Source organism: Chrysochloris asiatica, unplaced genomic scaffold, assembly GCF_000296735.1.
Source record: "Chrysochloris asiatica unplaced genomic scaffold, ChrAsi1.0 scaffold00003, whole genome shotgun sequence".
Classification (NCBI taxonomy): Eukaryota; Metazoa; Chordata; class Mammalia; order Afrosoricida; family Chrysochloridae; genus Chrysochloris; species Chrysochloris asiatica.
Window position 1 is genome coordinate 39,029,808 of NW_006408521.1, and position 21,500 is coordinate 39,051,307.

At 37.6% G+C, this 21,500-nt stretch overlaps 1 protein-coding gene across 1 annotated transcript in view; it reads left to right on the plus strand.

Moving 5' to 3' along the window:
- Positions 1-234: 234 nt before the first annotated feature.
- Positions 235-21,500, plus strand: part of SMC3 (structural maintenance of chromosomes 3) — a 54,583-nt gene continuing 33,317 nt past the window's right edge. Inside the window, exons 1-12 of the mRNA XM_006831335.1 lie at positions 235-249; positions 1,211-1,286; positions 7,635-7,673; positions 8,039-8,106; positions 11,004-11,075; positions 11,469-11,548; positions 11,806-11,884; positions 14,068-14,185; positions 15,473-15,648; positions 16,320-16,400; positions 17,024-17,188; positions 17,431-17,552. Of these exons, the coding sequence (XP_006831398.1) occupies positions 235-249; positions 1,211-1,286; positions 7,635-7,673; positions 8,039-8,106; positions 11,004-11,075; positions 11,469-11,548; positions 11,806-11,884; positions 14,068-14,185; positions 15,473-15,648; positions 16,320-16,400; positions 17,024-17,188; positions 17,431-17,552 (1,091 nt within the window). The remainder of the gene's footprint in view (positions 250-1,210; positions 1,287-7,634; positions 7,674-8,038; positions 8,107-11,003; positions 11,076-11,468; positions 11,549-11,805; positions 11,885-14,067; positions 14,186-15,472; positions 15,649-16,319; positions 16,401-17,023; positions 17,189-17,430; positions 17,553-21,500) is intronic.

Below are 21,500 nucleotides of genomic sequence, written 5' to 3' on the forward strand. Positions count from 1 at the left end.
TAACAAGGAAGAGCAGTTTTGACCCGGGCTACTCCTACACTCTATTGGGGCCTCCAGAGTGGTTCCGCCCGAGGCGCGCGCTCCGCCTCCACGGGCGCCGCCATTTTGTTTGGCTTGAGGGGAGTGAGCGGCGCATTAGGGGAGTGGTCTCGTGGGCGCCTCACCAGACCTCCCGGCTGTGGTGCCGGAGCTGCTCCGCGGGGAGGCTTTCTCCCCGGTTCGGGGCGCGGAACCATGTACATAAAGCAGGTAAGGCCTGCGCACTCGTCTTGCCCCTCGCCCGTCCGTGATAAACGCTCCGTGAGGCGGGGGTGTCCCTTTGCGACCCGCGGCCTCGCACCTCTCCCAACGTGCGGGTAAACCCCAGGGCTGGCCGGGGGCGTGTGGGGGAGGGGAGAGAGGGCCCACGGGGACCCAGGGAAAAGTGGGGCGCACGCCTCTGCAGCCCGGCCCCCTCGCGGGGCTCTTGTCTGAGGGAAGCCGGATTTCGGGGAGGTAGGGAGGGCCCGGGGCGCCCGCCGGGAGGGCTTCGAGCTGGCAGGACGCCGGGCCGCGGGGAGCGGGCAGGGCCGTGTGATCCTGTCGGGGTGGTCGGACGCGCGTGTGAGGGGGCTGTGGGGAGCGCGGTCTCTTCCCCCGGGACCCCTTTGGGGGTGTCGGCTGGAACCGGGGACCTTTCCCCTCACGGGTTTCCCGGAGACGGAGAAGGGCGCCTGGTGCTTACCGGAGGTGTAGCGCTCCAGTCAGTTGTTTACTTCTGTCAAAATGGTCTTCCCGCGCGGGAGTCCCCGGCCTAGAGGAGCCCATTCACCGGCTTTGGGGGGAGGCTTTCTATTGGACGGACTCCTGCTTGGGGGCATTTGCGTCTTTGCTGAAGGGAGCCGCCTGGGGAGCTGGGGACCCCCTTGGCTCGGGACTGCAAGCTCCTCCTCAGTCTGCTGCTCAGGACTCCTAAAAATAGTAACGGGCAGCCAAGGAGGGTTTTCGGATTTTTTTTAAAAAATGTTTATTTTATTGCGACCTCCCCCATTATAAACGGAGTGCTTGAAAAAAGATTTTTGATCATCCCATTCAAAAATGAGTGTTTCTTTTCAGGAGTGGAGACGTGTCTATCTTGCATTGAGTGAGAAAACAGAATGGAAAGAAATGCTACTTTCTTTGAGAATTGATTGCTGTTTGCGTGTGTTCTCAGAAATCTCTCTTTTGCTAGGTTATTATCCAGGGCTTTCGGAGTTACAGAGATCAGACAATTGTAGATCCCTTCAGTTCAAAACATAATGTGATTGGTAAGTGTTCTTGGATTACTCCATCATTCTTAACATTCCTTGTTGTTGAGTAGTGACCCACTCTGCACAGGGCTTCAGAGGAGTGACGGGTGGCGTTGAACCACCGACCTTGCAGTGAGCAGTCCGGTGTTCATCTTATGTGCCGCAATACCCTTTCAAGCCACATACTGACATCAAGAGACCGGAGTTGTTTTTTTGAGTATTACATGCATTTATCTATTTTAATTTTTCAGTGTGAAATCGCTTCTTTATTCTTTTATCTACACTGGTAAATTGCTTATTTTGTCCATTTCAGTGCTTGCATAAGAGAGTAGTAGTAAGTTACTCAATTTTATTTGAGTAATCTTGTGTGTGTGAAAATGCCTTTTAGTATCTTTGTCCTTAAGTGCTGTGGATTCAGTTCCTACCAGTAGTGACCATGAATAGAGTTTCTGAGGATCAGCTGGTGAGTGTGGAATGCCACCCTTACGGTTAGCAGTCCAGTGCTTATCCTACAGCACTTAGAGAACGATTTAATTTAGTGAATTCAGTGTTTGAGTTATTCTGTTCTTGATAAGTCATATGTTTGGTTTGCTCACTACTATTTTATTCAATAGATGATCATGCTTTAGTCAAGGAGCTCTCTCTGGTAACGTAGTGGTTATGAATCAGGCTGCTAATCTCACGGTCAGCAGCTTGAAACAACCAGCTGTTCCACTGGAGAAAGATGAGGCTTTCTGCTCCCGTAAAGATTTACAGCCTCGGAAACCCTGTGCAGGGTCTCTAAGAGTCAGAACCGACTCCACGGCACATAACAACAACATGCTTTGGTCATAAATTAGATTGTTCTCAGCTTTCTTTTCTTGTCATAATGTCTAAGGGAGGACATTGCAGCTTGGTGGGAAGGGCATAATTTTGGAATCAAACAGAATGGGGTTCAAATGATCTTAGAAGCTTTTGTTTTTTTATTTAAGTGGAGATAGTGATAGCCCCTTCATAGGTCGTTGGGAAGATTAAATGAACAAGAATAAAGGATATATGTAAGCATTTGGAAAAAAAACTAAATAATTAGTGGTTGCCATTATATAAATTTTGGACTCCTCTTGCAGTGCTGTAGGATAAGCACTATCAGTGGCTCAAACCACTCAGTCCTTAGGAACCCTATACAAGGGTGCTGTGAGTTGGAACCAACTTGACGGCACTTCATCACAACGATTATGTAATTTTCAGTCTTCAGATTACAGTGCCCATTTTGCTAATATAGTCAACCAAAGTGTTTTCTGTCTGTCTGCTGAACTGTTAAAGGACAGATGAAGTTGTTAAGTGTTAAGTTCCTATTCACAGTGACCCTGTATAGGGTTTACCAGGGAGCAGCTGGTGGGTTTGAATCATCAACCTTGCTGTTAGCAGTCCAGTGCTTATCCATACCAAGATTCCATAGAGTGCTTCTAAATGTGCTCTTGACGCACTGGGCTCAAGTGTAGTAACGATTTTTGAGGATGGTGCCGAGCAGTGTTTTGTCCTGTTATGCATAGGGTCGCTGTGAGTTGGAACTGACTCTATGGCACCTAACAACAACATTGACTCAGAGTTCTGTCATACAGCTCTCATCATTAGGTTAAAGTTAGATTTACAAAGAATTGTATAATCATATTCCTTTATTCTGTATAATAGTTTTATTTGTACTCCATACATCAGTTGCAGCCTTGTAGTTGGGAATATAGAAAGAACACTCTTCTTGCTCCAGCTACTGAAAACTTAGCAAGGATTGTGAGGACAGCATAGGTCTAGGGAGTATTCTGTTGTACATGGTTACTATGAATTGGAACTGATTTTGATGGCACCTAACAACAACAACGGAGCCCTCCCTGGTGTGTCGCTGTAGTTTAAGCACTGGACTGCAAGGTCAGTTTGAACCACAGTGTTGGTGATTCAATACCAGCTGCTCTATGGAAACTGTAGAGGAAGATTCTCAGTTAGGTGGATTGACACGGTATCTATAACAGTGGGATGAAGCATAGCAAGGATTGTGCCTAGTGGGGTTGAACAGCTGACCTTGTGGTTCACTGATCCTACCTATCTTACTGTTTTATTGAAAGTGGAGCCACTTCGAATGAGTTCAGTTCCAGGCCTGAAGGATGAGTAATTGAGGATTGTATTAGTCTCTGTGGTTCCGTCATTTTCTATCAGACCAGTAAGCTTGGTTTTTTTTTTTTTTTTCCATGTTTTTGAGGTTTTTTTCCCCACATTTTTCTCACACTCTTTCTAGGACCTCCTGTTGTGGTCCCTTTCAGAACAATCAGCAAAGACAGCAGAGCATCAACTAGTTCTTTTGGTCTCAGGGTCATGGAGACTGGGGTTCATGTTAGTTCTATGGACTGATTGTTTGCTTTGCATCTTTAATTTCATCACTCTTTTTCTGGACTGGGAGAGACCCAATAGTTGATGACCATCAAAAGTGGTTTTACTACTTTGGTTGCAATATATACATTGCCAATAGTCACTTTTATAAAGGAAAATTGTCTAAGTATTGTTTTAATTAAAACTCAAGCTTTACTGATTAATCTGCTTTAAACATATAAAAACTTATCTTAATAATGCAGCAAAGATAAAAAGTCATGCATATTGATTGATGTATTAAAAAATGAATCAGTAAGACTTGAAGCCAGATACCTTTATGTTAATCTTCGGTATGTGTGTCAACATACTACTTTATAAGGTTATTTTTTCTCTAGTCTTTTTAGCAGCAACAACAAAAAATGCACGGTCATTATATTCAATATAGTATGATGTGGAGGAGCAGAAAAACTAAAGGAAGAAAATTTCAATGAAGTGTAATTTTTCTTACAAGTGGCAGTCATTCATAATATATTAATGAACTGAGTCCTGGTGTGGCGCTGTGGATTAATATGCCAGACTGCAAAGCCATTTGAACTGCAAGGTCGGCAATTCAAGCTCACCAGATGGTCCTAGGAAACCCTATACAGGGTCGCTGTGGGTCGGAACCAACTCAAAAGCACTTAACAACATACTCATGTTAGCCATGGTTTCCTAGAAAATAGAGCCTAAGGCTGGTTTAACTACCAAAGATTCAATGGACGTGCAGTCTGAGGGTAAGAGTGAGGAGCAGAGCTTGTCACAACTCTATAAAGAAGACACAGCTAGTATGTGGTCATGTTTCATAATTTCCAAACAGACTTTGTTAGACCCACCATGCATTGGAAATGTCAAATGGAAGAGGAATTTGTTACTTGACTCGTCTTTCATTGGTTCACAGATGTGACCTGAATACTCCCCTGTTGTTGTTGTTTAGTGCTGTCGAGTCGGGTCCGACCCATTAGTGACCCTGAACAGGGTTTCCGAGGCTGTAAATCTTTACGGGAGCAGAAAGCCTCATCTTTCTCCTGGGGAGCAGCTGGTAGTTTCGAACTGCTGACCTTGCAGTTCGCAGCCCGATTCATAACCACTATGCTACCAATACTCCCCTAGGGTGGGTTAAAATAACCAGAGATTACAGAGAACTCAGAATATTCACTGACAGGTAGCCAGCACCTGGGTTGGTATGGATAAATCTTGGGGAGGGGGGGCATGTGAACTGGGTCTCCCTGAATACCTTTTCAGTCTTTGTATACATCTGCAAGTATGCCCCCCCTTTTCTTTTTTTTTTTAATGTTCAGAGTATAATCTGTTAATATCTTTCTCTCCTTTCCTTATTGAATATAAGTGCCTTTGAGTCTGTTTCGACCCATAGTGACCCTGAATAGGGTTTCCAAGAAGCAGCTGGTGAACTTGAACCACTAACTTTGTGGTTCAAACTGATTTTGTAATATAGCACATTAACCCACAGCACCACACCAGGATGAGTACTTAGCATCCTTTAAAATTGATCTACTGTTTTACTTTGGGAGTCCTGGTATGGCATGAAGTCATTCTTAAATGACTTTAAAAAAAAAAATGCTTATAAGTGGGCTACTATTGAAATATATGTATTTGTTTAAAGGTAAATTGGAGTCCTTGTATGGCTCTGTAGGATAAGCACTAGATTACAAGGTCAGTTTGAACTATAAGGTCGGTGGTTTGGACTTACCAGTCTCTCCTCACAAACCCTACACAGGGTTGCTATGAGTCAGAATCAACTCAACAGCACTTAACAACAATAAGGACACATTTATATTTTTCAACTTGTTATTTTGAAATTTCAGATTTACAGAAGAGTTGCACAGAATTATAGAGAATACTCTTCTACCCTTTATCTCCAGATTCAACTATTCTCATTTCCCTACTAGCTTTATCATTTGCACTTGCTCTCCCAATTTTTCTGTACACACACACTTTTTTTTTCCTTAGTAAGCTATAATATCATCGCCCTCTGATTTCAATGTATATTTTCTAAGAATAGAATATTCTCTACGTAATCAGAGTACAGTTATCGACTTCAGCAAATGTGACATTACTAATCTGCTGCTCATGTTCTGGTTATGTTGATTGGCCTAGAAATGTCTTTACAGAACTTTTTTTTTTTTTTTTTTTTACCTCCAGTAAGTACAGTATCTAATTTAGAATTAAGTATTGCATTTAGTTGTTATGTCTCCTGTAATTTTTTCTATAGGCAGTTGGGTGGTGAAATGGTTAGGCACTTGACTACTAGCTGAAAAGTTGGCAGTTTGAACCCACCCAGAGACATCTTGGGGGAGATAGGCCTGACAGTCTATTTTCAAAACATCACAACCTTGAAACCTTATGGAGCAGTTCTGTGCACTTGGGGTTGTCATGAATCCGAATCAATTCAGTGGCAACTAACAGCAATCCTTTACAACTAAAAGCAAAGCCTTTCGTTGTCTTTTATAGCTTTGTTATTTAGAACTGATGTCTTTCTCAGGGTAGCACATCTGGAGGCACATGTACCCTTAGAGATACTGCTTTTGGTCACTTAGTGAAGGTGTTTTTCTATTTCCCTGTTGTATGTTGTTGTTCTTAGGTGCTATCCAGTCAGTTCCGACTCACCGCGACCCCGTATAGGGTTTCTGAGGTGCAGATGGACAGTTTGAACCGCCAACGTTGCATTTCAAACCAACCGTGAGGTCGAGTGTTTATCCTATGGCACCACACAGTTGCTGTTTTATACCATGTAACTAATAGCATTTTAGGACTATTTGAATATTCTCATCAAAATTTCCTCAGTAGTTTAGCATTCTAGCCTTCCTGATAGTTCCATTTGCAGTATTCCTTCCACACTTAGCACATGGCATTCTACTATAACCAAGATTCTGCCCCCCCTCCTTCCTTATTTATGATTAAGAATTTCATTACTGTTCTTAATTATTTTGGTGCTCTACTTGCTGCAGATTTGGCCAGTAGGAGCCCCTTTTATAATTATTCCCTTACTTTGTGGCATAACATATCCCTTTATTTGCATTAAAGTGGTAAATTAGGATTAGGCAGTTAACTTGCCCATAATATTAACTATATTTTAGTTAATATAGACATTTGCATAGTTTTATTATTCTTAACTTTGAAATATTTGCTTAACCAAAGAAATCCAAATGTGAGTTAAATCAGAAACTTCATATTTTATGTATGTTGTTAAGTGCAGTCGAGTTGGTTCCGACTAATAGCAACCTTGTATAGGGTTTCCAAAGAGCAGCTGGTATATGAAACTGGTTATCTTAAAGTTCAGGTCATTGTTTAAAAAAATGCTTTATAATTGTCTAGACTTGTTCTGGCACAGTAGGATTAGCATTGAACTGCTAATTGCAGTTCAAACCCACCAACTGCTTCATGGGAGAAAGATGATGCTCCCATAAAGATTTACAGCCTTGACAATCTTAAAAGGAAAGGGGTCAATATGAGTTGGAATTGACTAGATGGCAGTGGATTGAGTTGGTTAGTGGACTTGGTTCTGTGAGACTGAATGATAAATAGGGTTGATCATAGACAGCTTAGTATGTAAACAGTTTTGAGAATTTTAAATGATTAGATATATATTAGAATGTTGGCAATATATGATTCTTTAAATTGTTAAAAATACTTTTAATATATAATTAAACTAGAATTTCATATTTATAGTCATGATTATAAATTATGAAATCCAGTTATTAAAGTCATTTCTATTAATTTCAAATAGTTGAGAGAACAAAACAATTAATAATAAGTTTCTTTTTAAAAATATATGGAGTTTATAGAAAACTTGCATTCATGTGGTGAGTGAAATTGCTTTGTTTATTGGTTTCTTTTGTTGAATGTGTTACATTTAATTTTAAATATTAAGATGTAAGAAAATTAGAAAGAATTTTAATAGTTTATTTTTATAGTTACTAAATTTTATGTTTTTTTTCTAATAAATAATATGTATTTTTTGAAAATTTGTAGTGGGCAGAAATGGATCTGGAAAAAGTAACTTCTTTTATGGTATGTATTCTTTTTGAATTTTTAAATATGATAAGATCTAGATATCTTCTATTAATTTACTAAAAGCATTCATTTTCTGAGGTTCTATCTACATGAAACCCAGGAAATCTTTCTTCACACTGAATACTGTTTTAGTGTAGTTTCGAGTCTGAGGATCTAAATTCAGTTTTATTCCCACTGATTTATTAGCTATGTGAAACTAGATAAAACATTTAACCTCTCTGATTATTTTTTTGACTATAGAAATGGAGATATTTGCCATGCCTATTTTAGATAGCTTGTGAGAATCAAATGAGATAGTACATAGGAAAATGCTTTTAGAACTTGTGTGCAATATATAAATGTTATGTTTTGTGTATTTCTAGCAATTCAGTTTGTTCTCAGTGATGAGTTTAGTCATCTACGTCCAGAACAGCGATTGGCTTTGTTGCATGTAAGTGAGACTGCTTTAAGACATTATTAATTATGTGTAAATGTAAAAAAATAATATCATAAATCCCAGTGGACAACATAATTTATTCAAGTAAACATGTCTCAGGCTATCCCTTGTGTGTTATTCTGCTGTGAAATTTGTTGTTAAGTGCCATAGAGTTGGTTCTGACTCATAGCGACCCTGTATAGGGTTTCTCAGGAGCGTCTGGTGGGTTTGAACCACTGGCTTTGCTGTCCAGTGCATTATCCTTCAGTGCCACACCAGCTACTATATTAATATAAAGGATATAGTAACCAAGCCCTAGTGACAATATGGTTAAGTGCTGGGCTGCTAACCAAAAGGACAGTGGTTCAAACTCACCAGCTACTCCATAGGGAAAAAGATAAGGTGATTTACTGTTTTAAAGATTTCAGCCTAGGAAACCCTCTGGGGCAGTTCTATAGAACACAATGAAACCATCAACATATTAATGTAGGACTTTCTGGCTGGTGCAAATGGTAATATACCAGCTATAAAACCAAAAGGTTGGAAGTTTGAGTTTACCCTGAGGTGTGTCAAATGAAAGGCCTGTCATCTGCTTGCAAAAACGTTAACCATTGAAAGCACTGTGTAACAGTTCTCCTATGGCATAGTGTGTGTCTCCATGGGTAGAACTGACTTGATGCCAATTGGTTTGGTAATACTAATAAAGGATGAAGGCTTAATTTCTATATAATTCTAATATAATTATATTAGCAGAACATTGTAAGGCTTATTGTAGTAATTTTCTTTATTGTTAAATATGTGGTCTGCTGAAATACAAGAAGCAAATTGGCTGAATTAAAAAAAAGAGAAGAGTATAGGATTGGGGATTGTTGTCGTTAAGTACCATGGAATCAATTCTGACTCATAATGTTTCTGCACAGAGTTTCCGAGTCTATAAATCTTTACGGGAGCAGAAAGTCTCATCTTTCTCCCCTCAAACGGCTGGTAGTTTTGAACTGCTGACCTTGAGGTTAGCAGCCTGATTCGTAACCACTATGCTACCAGAACTCCTTAAGGATTGGGGATTAGGAATTTTGTAATACAGAATCAGAATGTAGAGGCATAGAAAAGCAACATTGAAAACTAAACAGCATACAAATTGTCTAAGCCAAAATTATTACTTCAAAAGTAACATTTTCCAGTATGAAAGAATGTGGTGTTTGTGGTGGTGTTCCATCCAGTTGGTTCCAATTTACAGCAACCCTTTATAGGGTTTCTGAGACTGTAAATCTTTATGAGAGCAGAAAGCTTTCTTTTTCTTTCACAGAGCTGCTAGTGGATTTGAACTTCTGACCTTTTGATTTAGCAGCGTGACACATAATCTACTACTCTATCAAGGCACCTTATGATAGAGTATTGTTGTAAATCTTAACGGGAGCAGTAAGCCTCATCTTTCTCCCGTGGAACTGTTGGTAGTTTCGAACTGCTGACCTTGAGATTAGCAGCCCAACTCGTAACCACAACACTACCAGAGCTCCTTATGATAGAATATACAGTAATGAAAATTGTTAGAATTTTCATTAGCTAGTAATGAGCTACAGTTACCTTAGGATAAAATTTTATATGGCTATTTAATAACATGGAGTCCTGGTGTGGTGCTGTGGGTTAATGTGCTGGACTGCAAAGTCATTTGATTCTCAAGGTGAGTGGTTCAAGTTTGCCAGTCACTCCTTGGAAACCCTATACAGGGTTGCTATGGGTCGGAATCGACTCAGCGGCACTTAACAACATCAACAACATATAATAACATAAGGCGCTCTGGTAGTGTAGTGGTTATGAATTGGGCTGCGAACCTTAAGGTCAGCAGTTTAAAACTACCAGCTGCACTGAGGGCGAAAGATAAGGCTTTCTGTTCCTGTAAAGATTTACAGCCTTAGAAACCCTGTACAGGGTCGCTATGAGTCGGTTCTGACTCCACAGCATATAACCACCACCATATAATAACATGATGACACTTATCTTTCTGATTTGAATACTAAGGGATGTCCGTTATTTTTAATTACATTATCCACAAACTTTGTGAAGTCCCCTCATATAGCTTGGAATTTATTATAAGGCCAGAAAGGGAAGTGCCTTAATGTAGCTTGGCAAAGTGAATGTCTTTCATATTTGATGTGTTCTTTTTGTTTAACCATGTGTATTTTTTTCCCTCTTAAGCTTGAATTCATAGCCTCATAATCAGGACTGATTCTCTGTAGAAAAACCTAGGTTTCTCACAACACAAATTAATAATCATTTTATGATAACAGTTTCTAGAACCTTGGTATGTGGTGGTTAGGTTATAAGATTGGTCTAAATATGATACATATTGAATGTGTGTGTTTCTATGTTGTTGTTAAGTGCCGTCAAGTTGATTCTGACCCATAGTGACCCTGTATAGGGTTTCCAAGGAGCAGCTGGTGAGCTTGAACTGCCGACTTTGCAGTTCAACCGGCTTTGCAGTCAGGCGCATTAACTTACAGCGCCACACCAGGACCCCATAGCAGATTTAAAATTATGTTGTTATTGTTAGGTACCATCTAGTCAGTACGAACTCATAGCGATGCTATGCACAGCAGAACAAACACTGCCTGGTCATGGGCCAGCCTCACAGTCACTGCTACGTTTGAGCCCATTGATGCTGCCACAAAATTATATAGACATTCTTAAATGTTTAAAGAAACACTGTTCTTTCTACACTTAGGTGACTCTCAGAGTAATCCACTATCTCTGTGGTTTTGACAAGAGCTCTATACTAGTCTGATAGAGTTTTTTCTCCATAGAATGAGGCTTGTTAACATGCATTAATCTTTTAAAAAGTGTTGAAAGACTATGAAAACACCACTGAAATGGAAAATGTGCTGTGTTTTTTTGTTTGTTTTTAAATGTTTTAGGAAGGCACTGGTCCTCGTGTTATTTCTGCCTTTGTGGAGATTATTTTTGACAATTCGGACAACCGGTTACCAGTGAGTTATTCTTTGTTTTTAGTAATGTTTAGAATTTTATTGAAGGAATTAAATATTTTTCATACTTAGTAGCATTTTTTTTATAGCTGTACTTTAGCTTTTATACGTGAGCATATGTTAAATAACTTCACAGTTTACACACTAGTTTTGTCTTAAACATTTTGGGAAACTAGATGGGAATACAGAAACTTGTGAAAACTGTCTGTCATGAGAATTGGGTACTCCTTCATAGCATATTCTTAGATAAGAAAATTTACAGTCAGGGAACTTTCAAATGACCTAAATTACTGAATTGAGCACTCATTCATAGCATGTCCTTCGATATGGCTAATTTACTGAAACAAGTTTCCTACTTTTTCTGTTTTAATTTTGTGCTTTAAAATGTTTTAATAGATTGATAAGGAGGAAGTTTCACTTAGAAGAGTAATTGGTGCCAAAAAGGATCAATATTTCTTAGACAAGAAAATGGTCACGTAAGCATTTTTCTTCACATTTACTTTTTTTTTTTTTTTTAAACAAAAGCGTAGACATATCCTTTTATTTGCTTCATAAGTGAGGCATATTGCCTCATGTGAAACAAGTCAGTATTTTAGCATAAAGTAAGAATCGTAAGATTTTCGAAGGCTGACGACACATGTAATGAATGATATTCTTTTCTTTCCTATTTTGCTTATTGTTGAATGCTTTGAAAGTATGTATCTAACAAAGGAATTTCACTATTTCTCAACAGGAAAAATGATGTGATGAATCTCCTCGAAAGTGCTGGCTTTTCTCGAAGTAATCCTTATTATATTGTTAAACAAGGAAAGGTAAAAAAAATTCTGGTCCCTATTTATAGAATTCATTTTCTGAGTATTCTTCACTTGAATGATGGGTTTGGTTCATTAATTACACTGGTTAAATTGAAGCAAAAAATATACCTTGTTTTCTGTGTTTTTCATTTACATTTATTGAAATAAGCATATCTTTTATCTGGTTATAAAGTAGCAAATGAAGACCCAATACATAATAGGGTGAAGTCCTTGTGTGGCACTAGAGAAAAAGCAAGCACTGGTCTGCTAACCACAAGGAAAAAGGGTCACTCTGAATTGGAACCAGCTTGACAGCAATTAACAACAACATAATAGGGTATCAGTTATGGGGGTCTTGTTTTCTTGGCAAAACCTGAATTATTCACTATATCCTATGAAGTTAGTTGAGAACTTAAATTATTTAAGAATCTTAAATATTTAGATGTTTAAAATCTTAACTTATTCTTAAATAGTCATTTATAAGATTCTTAAAAATCATCTATAATAACATCTATAATGTGGGAGCTTCAAAGAGTTCATGGAAAAATAGAACAGATAATGGAATTTTTCCATCAACTTTTTGAAGCCCCCTTGTATTAAAGAAAATATACAAAAATCCAATTTGAAAAATAACTTTCTAGAGTGAATATTATATTACTTTATCACAATTAGAATATAAAAAAGTCTATTTTCAGAGATCTTCAATAGTGCTGCATATTATTTTCCCTTATAGAAGTTATATTCTTTAAAATCTATAAGCTAAACTGTAAACGCCAATTGTTTTGCTATCTCCTTGTATACGTTAAATTGTCTCTAAGATAATTTCTTTTTCTGAATGCTTACTCCTAGGTACCCTAGTAGTTTTTTATAATATATGTTATTTGGAGGGTGAGTGGAAGGTGAAATGGGAATTCTAGAGCGGAGTTCTCAAAGAATGTTCAGTTCTTAATGTTATATTGGATGATTTTTTTAGATATTTGTTGGAAAATCATCATTTAGAAGTCTAGAAAAGTATGGCATTTTATTTTGGGGAAATGTATTGGAAGAAAAGGGTTTTGAGAAGACCTTCTTTACTATTTGTGTGCATTACATTTTTTAAAAGGAAATTAATTTGAAAGAGCAGTTACCTGAGTCTTCCCTCCTTGTTATTTTATGTAAGCCATCCATGACTACCTTATATTTGTAAGAGCACTGCCTCTGTTCACAAGTCTTCTCTGCTTTATTTTCCTTATTATGTCTTTTTTTTTTTTTTTCCCCACAGCACATACTACGCTATTACAAAATGTTTATTATCTAGAATGTAGGCTCCACAAGGGCAGGACCTTTTCTTTTCTAGTTGTTGCTGTATATCTAATGCCTAGCAGTATAGAACATGTGATACGCAAATACTACTTTTTTTGGAGTAAGTTGAATAAATGAATATGTTTAATTGAGATGTCCAGTGATGAGGATCTAAAAGGGGATTGTATTTTGATACATATATTCTTAGATTGGGGTTGGTACTTGTTTAGTATAAAAGTGTTAACAGTAACTTTTACTTTCTTTTCTTTCTTTTTTTTTTTTTTAATGCGACTAACATTTTTTTACAACTTCTTAATCGAAATTGAGTGAAGGTTTACAGAACAGATCATCAGTTTTACATTCAACAACTCATATACTTTGCTTCATTACAAAGATTTCAGTCTCTTCCATGTACCATCAGTTAACAGTATTTACTTCTATTCACTTTAATATTGCATTCCTCCCTATATCTCCTGTTACCTTTAGCTTTCCTCTGCTAACCTCTCCCTTGTTGTATACCTCTTGTTATGCTTACCTTCTAGCCCATGAACAATTTCCCCTCCCCCTAACACTTCTCCTACCTCTGTAACCATTATACGTTGTTGTTTTTGTTGAGTGCCGTGGAGTCAGTTCCGACTCATAGTGACCCTGTACTGCAAACCACAGTGCACAGTGTCGATAGTTCAAACCCACCAGTTGCTCCTTGGAAACCCTATACAAGGTTGCTGTGATTCGAAATTGATTCAGTGGCACTTAACAACAACATACAAATTAGTAAACTCATAATCTAAAGATAATCTATTAAGGATAAAGAAGTCAGCATTTGAGTATATGTATATTAAAAACTCTTTTAAGGCATACTGTTGTTTTTAAAGAGCTTTATATAGATGTGCAGTGATTATTTTTCTAAAATTTTTTAGATCAACCAAATGGCGACAGCACCAGACTCGCAGAGACTAAAGCTATTAAGAGAAGTTGCTGGTACTAGAGTGTATGATGAGCGAAAAGAAGAAAGCATCTCCTTAATGAAAGAAACAGGTAAAATCAATGTAATTAATGCTTTACCCCTACTTCTCATGTACTTTCTCGTTAGGCAACATTTCACATTTACATTAATAGTGAAAATATTTTAACTACTTTGTGCTTTAGCAATGTATAATTGTAGTGAGTACTGAAGGGTGAGGCAAGAGTAGCACAGACATGGTTTAAGGTTATGTGTCAACTTTGCTAAGTCATGATTTCAGTGGTCTGGCAGTTATATAATGATGTAATTTGGCAGTTCCGCAATGTTGTGGTCATCCCCCATTTCCCCTAACACCGATTTTCATATGATGGCCTGGTCTTGGAACCTAATCATGTCAGTTAAGTGAAGAGTGAGTGTGTTTCTTGTTTTGCAAATTATTGTATAATAGTCAAAAGAAGTTATGTCTCTTTTGTATTCTCAGAAGTATATTGTATGATAATTTTCCTATGTTCAAAATGGAGAGAAAATTAGTTTGAGGCACTTAAGGTTTGGAATTTCTAATAATTCATCTCTCTGGATAAAGATTTTGGAATTTCTAATAATTCATCTCTCTGGATAAAGAAATAGTGCTGTTAGGGAAAGAGTACTTTTGCAGGCCCACTGTTTTGTGCCTTTAGCTTTGTCATCTTTGATAGGATCAGAAGTTTGGATGCATTCCTTTTAAAAAGATTTTTTTTTTTTTTTTGCTGGAGTCTGAATTGGCATTAAAGTTACTCAGAGCAAATAAATACAAAGTTTGAATTTTGAATCTTCATTAATATATTTATTATGGAAACCTTACTTTGCTTTTAAAGTACTATGTCATATTTTGGCTAGAGTTACCCTTGAGTTCAAAATCTGACTAATGAACTGACTTGTGATCTTTTGTGTCTGTAAAGTCATATCTCATAGTTGGTGTTGATGAGTAATGGAACAGAAGAGCACTGTGACTGGGATATAGTAGATATTTGGCAGTTACAAATAATGCTATTATTAATAGAAACTGAGAATTGGTAACACTGACAACGTAACGTTAGTTGGTTTTTAAAATGTTGTGAGAAGGTGCACTGGCTTGAAAGGAAGCTTAAGTTGAGAATCTTGCCACATGTATTAAAAGAATTATTGTTTTTTGTGTGTGTTCTTTGATGCTTTTTATAATAAGGCATCTGAATTGCCATTTTCGTATCTTAAGTTTGGTTATACATAATTTAATTCCAAGAGATGTTGTTAAAACTCTTAAGATTAAATTTAACTCATGGTTTATCCATAAAGATTTTTATTCAACTCCTTTTTTCCCCCCCTCCCCATTTTTTTTTTTAAAGAGGGAAAGCGGGAAAAAATAAATGAATTACTAAAATACATTGAAGAGAGATTACACACGTTAGAGGAAGAAAAAGAAGAACTAGCACAGTATCAGAAGTGGGATAAAATGAGACGAGCCCTGGAATATACCATTTACAATCAGGAACTTAATGAGACCCGTGCTAAACTTGATGAGGTAGAATATTTACATTTATCACTTAAATCCATGCTATGTTTACACTTTCAGTGACTAAATAGAAAGCTAAAAAGAACTTTTCCTGAATGAATTCGTCACCAAATGTTTTTATTTCAGTTTACTCAAAGGAAAACTAGTTCTCATGTAGACTGATGTAGTCCTTGTAGTTGTGTCTGCAATAAAACTGGATGGTGATGTCAGGCAGACCAGGCTAAGAGGAGAGCCACCTTTCAAGCTCCTTGGATTTTTTTCCCCTTAGCTTTTTAAAATAAATTTTGTAATTAGTAAGAAAACCAATCTTATTATTATTTTAGATTTTGGTAAAACAGCCCTGGTGGCATAGAGGTTACTTTTAAGCACTCGCTTCTTAACTGAGAAGTCTCCTGTTCAAGCCCACCAACCATTCCTTAGGAGAAAGATGTAGCAGTCTGCTTTTGTAAAGATTTACAATCTTGGAAACCCTATGGGGCAGTTGTTCATTGTGATACAGGGTCTCCTATGAGTCAGAAAGTTGACTCAATGGCAATGGATTTGGTAAAAACATTTAACTGAATGATTACTTTTAGTTTATTTTAACAGATACAGTAAAACACTAAGACTAGATATTATGACATATTAAAATACAACATGGATTAGAAATAATTATCTTTTTGGTATTTTTTACCCTCTAGCTTTCTGCTAAGCGGGAGACTAGTGGAGAAAAATCCAGACAATTGAGAGATGCTCAGCAGGATGCAAGAGATAAAATGGAGGTAAGATTATAAATGTACTTGAGCCTACCTTGTAATTTTTGATCTCAGTAAACCTTTTATACCAGAATTATGGAGTGGTAGTCACAAAGGGGAGTCAGAGAAGAGAGTGAGGATTGGAAGACAGAGTACAGATTATTTCCAGGTTACATATATAATCCTAGGTTTGTCTTTAAGCCAGATTTGTAGCTAAGTTGTAATAGATGCTTATTTTTCTTATTTAGCCTTACTTTAGTACAAGAAAAAGGACAAGCACTGGAATACTAGCTGTAAGATTGGAAGTTCAAATCCACCAAATATTCCAGGGGAGAAAGATGAGACTTCCTTCTGTAAAGATTTATAGCTTCAGAAAACCTGTATAGAGTCGCAATGAGTAGAAATCAACTCAGTGTCATTGGGTTTATTGCTAGTAGGGATTGGTTTCATTATTTCAAAGTGAAGGTAAATTTACATAACATGAAAAGCAGGTGAGAGTAGTAAATCAGAGGTTTGTACCTGGGGACTTAATACAGTACCCAAATTGTAAGTTTAAAAAAAAAAAGTCAAGATAGTATTAATGGTGTCATAATTCTGCTTGTTGTACACCTAATTGCATGATTCCTTTCTCTTTCATGTTTTTTGACTAGGATATCGAACGCCAAGTTCGAGAACTGAAAACAAAAATTTCAGCTATGAAAGAAGAAAAGGAACAGCTCAGTGCTGAACGACAAGAACAAATTAAGCAGAGGACCAAGTTGGAACTTAAAGCGAAGGATTTGCAAGATGAATTGGCAGGCAATAGTGAACAAAGAGTAAGTTAAAACTGTGAAACTGTTGAGGTAAATAGAAACTAAGAAAATCCTTTTTGTGATGGGTATATGCTTGGATTTTTTTAATAAGAGACTTACCACATTAAGATAAGTGGCATTCAAATAGCAATTCTGTTTGTAATGTTAAAAGAAAATTTTGTTTTATGTTGCAAGTTCCATTATCTCATAAGCTTTTTAGGTTTGTTTGTTAATTAATAAAACAATTCTATTAATTTATGTTACAGAAACGCTTATTGAAAGAGAGGCAGAAGCTACTTGAAAAGATAGAAGAAAAGCAGAAAGAACTGGCAGAAACAGAACCTAAATTCAACAGCGTAAAAGAAAAAGAAGAGCGAGGCATTGCTAGGTCTGGGATTTTTCACCATTATTTTCTACATAGTTCTCTATATAGAACTTAATTATGGAATAAGAAGATAGGAGTCTGGTGTGGTGCTGCGGGTTAATGCAGGGAGGGTTATAGGTCAGTTTGAACTGCAAGGTGGGCAGTTAAAGCTCACCAGCCATTCCTTGGAAACCCTATTTAATAGGGTCATTATGAGTTGAAACTGACTTGAGGCACTTAACAACAACAACACAGTCATTAAGGGCAAAAGATAAATATAATGCTCATTTGAAAAATAATAGCCACTATTAGGTAACTAATGTGGGCCCAGTACACATTTCCTACACTTTTTCTACTCAAAAACCCCAAGAGATTGACACCCCCATTTTTAATTTTAACAAACTTGAGGATCTAAAAGCTTTAGTATCCTGACAGAGATAAATAGCTACATACTGTTAAAGATTTTAAAAACATGCTAGTTTGTGTTTTTTTTACCCAGATAACATCTTACTGTCCGTTCTGGTGGCTTACATGTTGCTGTGATTCTGAAAGCGAATGCCACCGATATTTTAAATACCAGCAGAGTCAACCATGGTAGACAGAATTCAGGTCAGCTTCCAGACGAAGACAGACAAGAAAGAAGGAGAGACAGACTCTGACTGCTTCCGGATATTTAATCATTGAAAACCTTATGAATAGCAGTAGAGCACTGTCAGATGGCACCAGAATGTTGACTATTGAAATATGATGAGCACCAGAGTATTGTTAGATATAGTGTCAGAAGATGAGCCTGTCAAGTTGGCAGGCACTCAGAATGCAACTGGGGAAGAGCTGCTTTCTCAAAGTAGAAGAGAAACAGCTATAAGCATCCATTAATAATCAGAACATGGAATGTACAAAATCTGAACCTAGGAAAATTGGAAGTTGTCAAAAATGAAATGGAATGCATAAGCATCGATATCCTAGGCTTTAGTGAGCTAAAATGGAATTGGCTATTTTGAATCTGATAGTCATGTGGTTTACTATGCCAGGAATGACTAATTGAAGAGGAATTTGTTGTTAAGTACTGTGAAGTCGGTTCTGACTCACAGTGACCCTGCACAAGGTTTCCAAGGCTGTAAATCTTTACGGGAGCAGAACGCCTCATTTTCTCCTGCGGAACCACTGGTAGTTTCGAACTACTGATGTTGAGGTTGGCAGCCCGACTCTAACCACTATACTACCAGAACTCCTTTTATTGAAGAGGAATGGCATCGCATTAATCATAAAAAAAGAACTTAATAAAATCTTTCTTGAAGTACAATGCTGTTTGTGGTAAGATAATATCCATACACCTACAAAGTAGACCTGTTAATACCACTGTTGTTCAAATTTATGTACCAACCATTAAAGCCAGTCATGAAATTGAAGAATTGTATCAACTTCTTCAGGCAAATTGATCAAACATGCAGTCAAGATGTACTGGTAATTACTGGTGATTGGAATGCAAAAGTTGGAAACAGAGGGAAGATCAGTGGTTGGAAAATAAGGCCTTGGTGATAGAAATTATGCTAGAAATCACATGATAGAATTTTGCAAGACCAATGACTTGTTCGTTACAAGAACCTTTTTTAAACAGCATAAAATGACTATACACATGGACTTCACCAGATGGAATACATAGAAATCAGATTGGCTCCATCGGTGGAAAGAGATGGTGGAAAAGCTCTATATCATCAGCCAAAACAAGGTCAGGGACAGACTGTGGAACAGACCATCAGTTGTTCATATGCAAATTCAAGCTGAAGCTGAAGAAAATTAGAAGAAGCCCATGAGAGACAAAATATGACCTTGAATCTGTTCCACCTTAATTTAGAGTCATCTGAAGAACAGATTTGATGAATTAGACACTAAAGACCAACCAGAAGATTTGTGGAATGACATCAAGAACATACAAGAAGAAAGCAAAAGGTCATTAAAAGACAAGAAAGAAGGAAAAGATCAAAATAGATGTCAGAAGAGACTCTGAAACTCACTCTCTAGTGTTGAGATGCTAAAGCTAATGGAAGAAGTGAGGAAGGAGGTAAAAGAGCTGAATAGAAAGTTTCGAAGAGCAGCTCAAGTAGACAGAGTCGAATATTACAATGAATTGTGCAGAGACTTGAACTTAGGAAACCAAGAGGGAAGAACACTCAGCATTTCTCAAGCTGAGGGGCCTGAAGAAACAACTGAAGCCTTGACTTGTGGTATTAAAGGATTCTATGGGTAAAATATTGAATGACAGAAAACATCAAAAGAAAATGGAAGAAATACATAAAGTCACTACCAAAAAAGAAATGGTTGGTGTTCAACCATTTCAAGAGGTAGCATATGATCAAGAGTTAATGATACTGAAGGAAGAAGTCCAACGTACACTGAAGGCATTGGGAATACAAATTGAAGTCCTTAAACTGATGAAGCACTGGCAGTCTCACTAATTTATACCAAGAAATTCAAAAGACAACAACTACCTGGTCAGCTGCTTGGAAGAAATCCGTATTTGTGCCCATTCAAAGAGAGGTGACCCAAAAGAATGCAGAAGACATTGCACAATATCATTAACATCGCATGCAAGTAAAATTTTGCTAAAGATAATTCAAGAACGGTTGTAAATGTACAATAATAGAACTGCCAGAGGTTCAAGCTATATTCAGAATAGGACATGGGATGAGGGATATCATTTATTGATGGCAGATGGATCTTGGCTGACAAAAGAATGCCAGAAAGATGTTTACCTGTGTTTTATTGACTACACCAAGGCTTTTGATTATGTAATCATGACAAGCTATGGATAGCATTGCTGAGAATGAGTTTTCCAGAACACTTAGTTATGCTTATGAGGAATCTGTACATAGACCAAGAGGCAGTTATTCAAATAGAACAAGGGAACACTAAATCATTTAAAATTAGGAAAGATGTGCTCCAGGGTTGTATTCTTTCACCATACTTATTCAGTTTTTAAGATGAGCACATAATCTGAGAAACTGAATTATATGAAAAATGTGGCACCAGGATTGGAGGAAGGCTCATTACCAACCTGTGATTTGTTGATGATACAACCTTGCTTGCTGAAACTGAAGAGGATTTCAAATACTTAACTGATAAAGTTCAAAGACCACAGCCTTCAATATGAGTTGCACCTCCACATAAAGAAGACAAAAATCTTCACCAGTGGACCAATAAACAACATCCATATAAATGGAAAAAAGATTGAAGTTGTTGAAAGACTTCATTTTGCTTGAATCTACTCTCAACACTCATGGAAGCAGCAGTGAAGAAATTACATGATGTATTGCATTTGGCAAATCTGCTGTACACGTCTTTTAAAAATGTGCAACAGCACAATGTCAGTTTTAGGACTAAGGTGCACCTGACCCAAGCCATGGTATTTTCAGTAACCTTATATGTATGTGACAGTTGGACAGTGAATAAGGAAGACCGCAGAAGAATTGATGCATTTGAGTTAGTCATGTTGGAGGAGAATATTAAAAATATCATGGACTCTACTGTAAAAGACTAAGGGAAAGAACCCATACTAAAGGGGGGTAGGGGAGATTCTTTGTTGATTGTTGGGATGTTGGGGAGGGTGAGGGGAGGGAGGGGAAGGTGGAGCACAGGGCAGGGATTAGACACAGGATAATTTGGGTGTTGGGGAGGAGACAATATACAAGTAGGGAGAGGGGAATGGAAGAACAAAGCAGATGGGAGAACAATTAGGTCTCAGTGGGCTAATTGGGACAGAGGTAAATAATGATACTTGCACAACCTGGGAACAACAGGGTTCTGGGATACAGAGATTGAGCCATGGTTGGAATGGAGAAAAGGGGGGAATAATGTTAAGATGCTTGGCTGTCTTTTGAATCTTGGTTTTCTTTGCGTTATATTATAAACTAGACACTGGAGGGGGGAGAAAAAGGAATAGCGAAAAGCATAACCATAGAAAGCTTGTAAGTC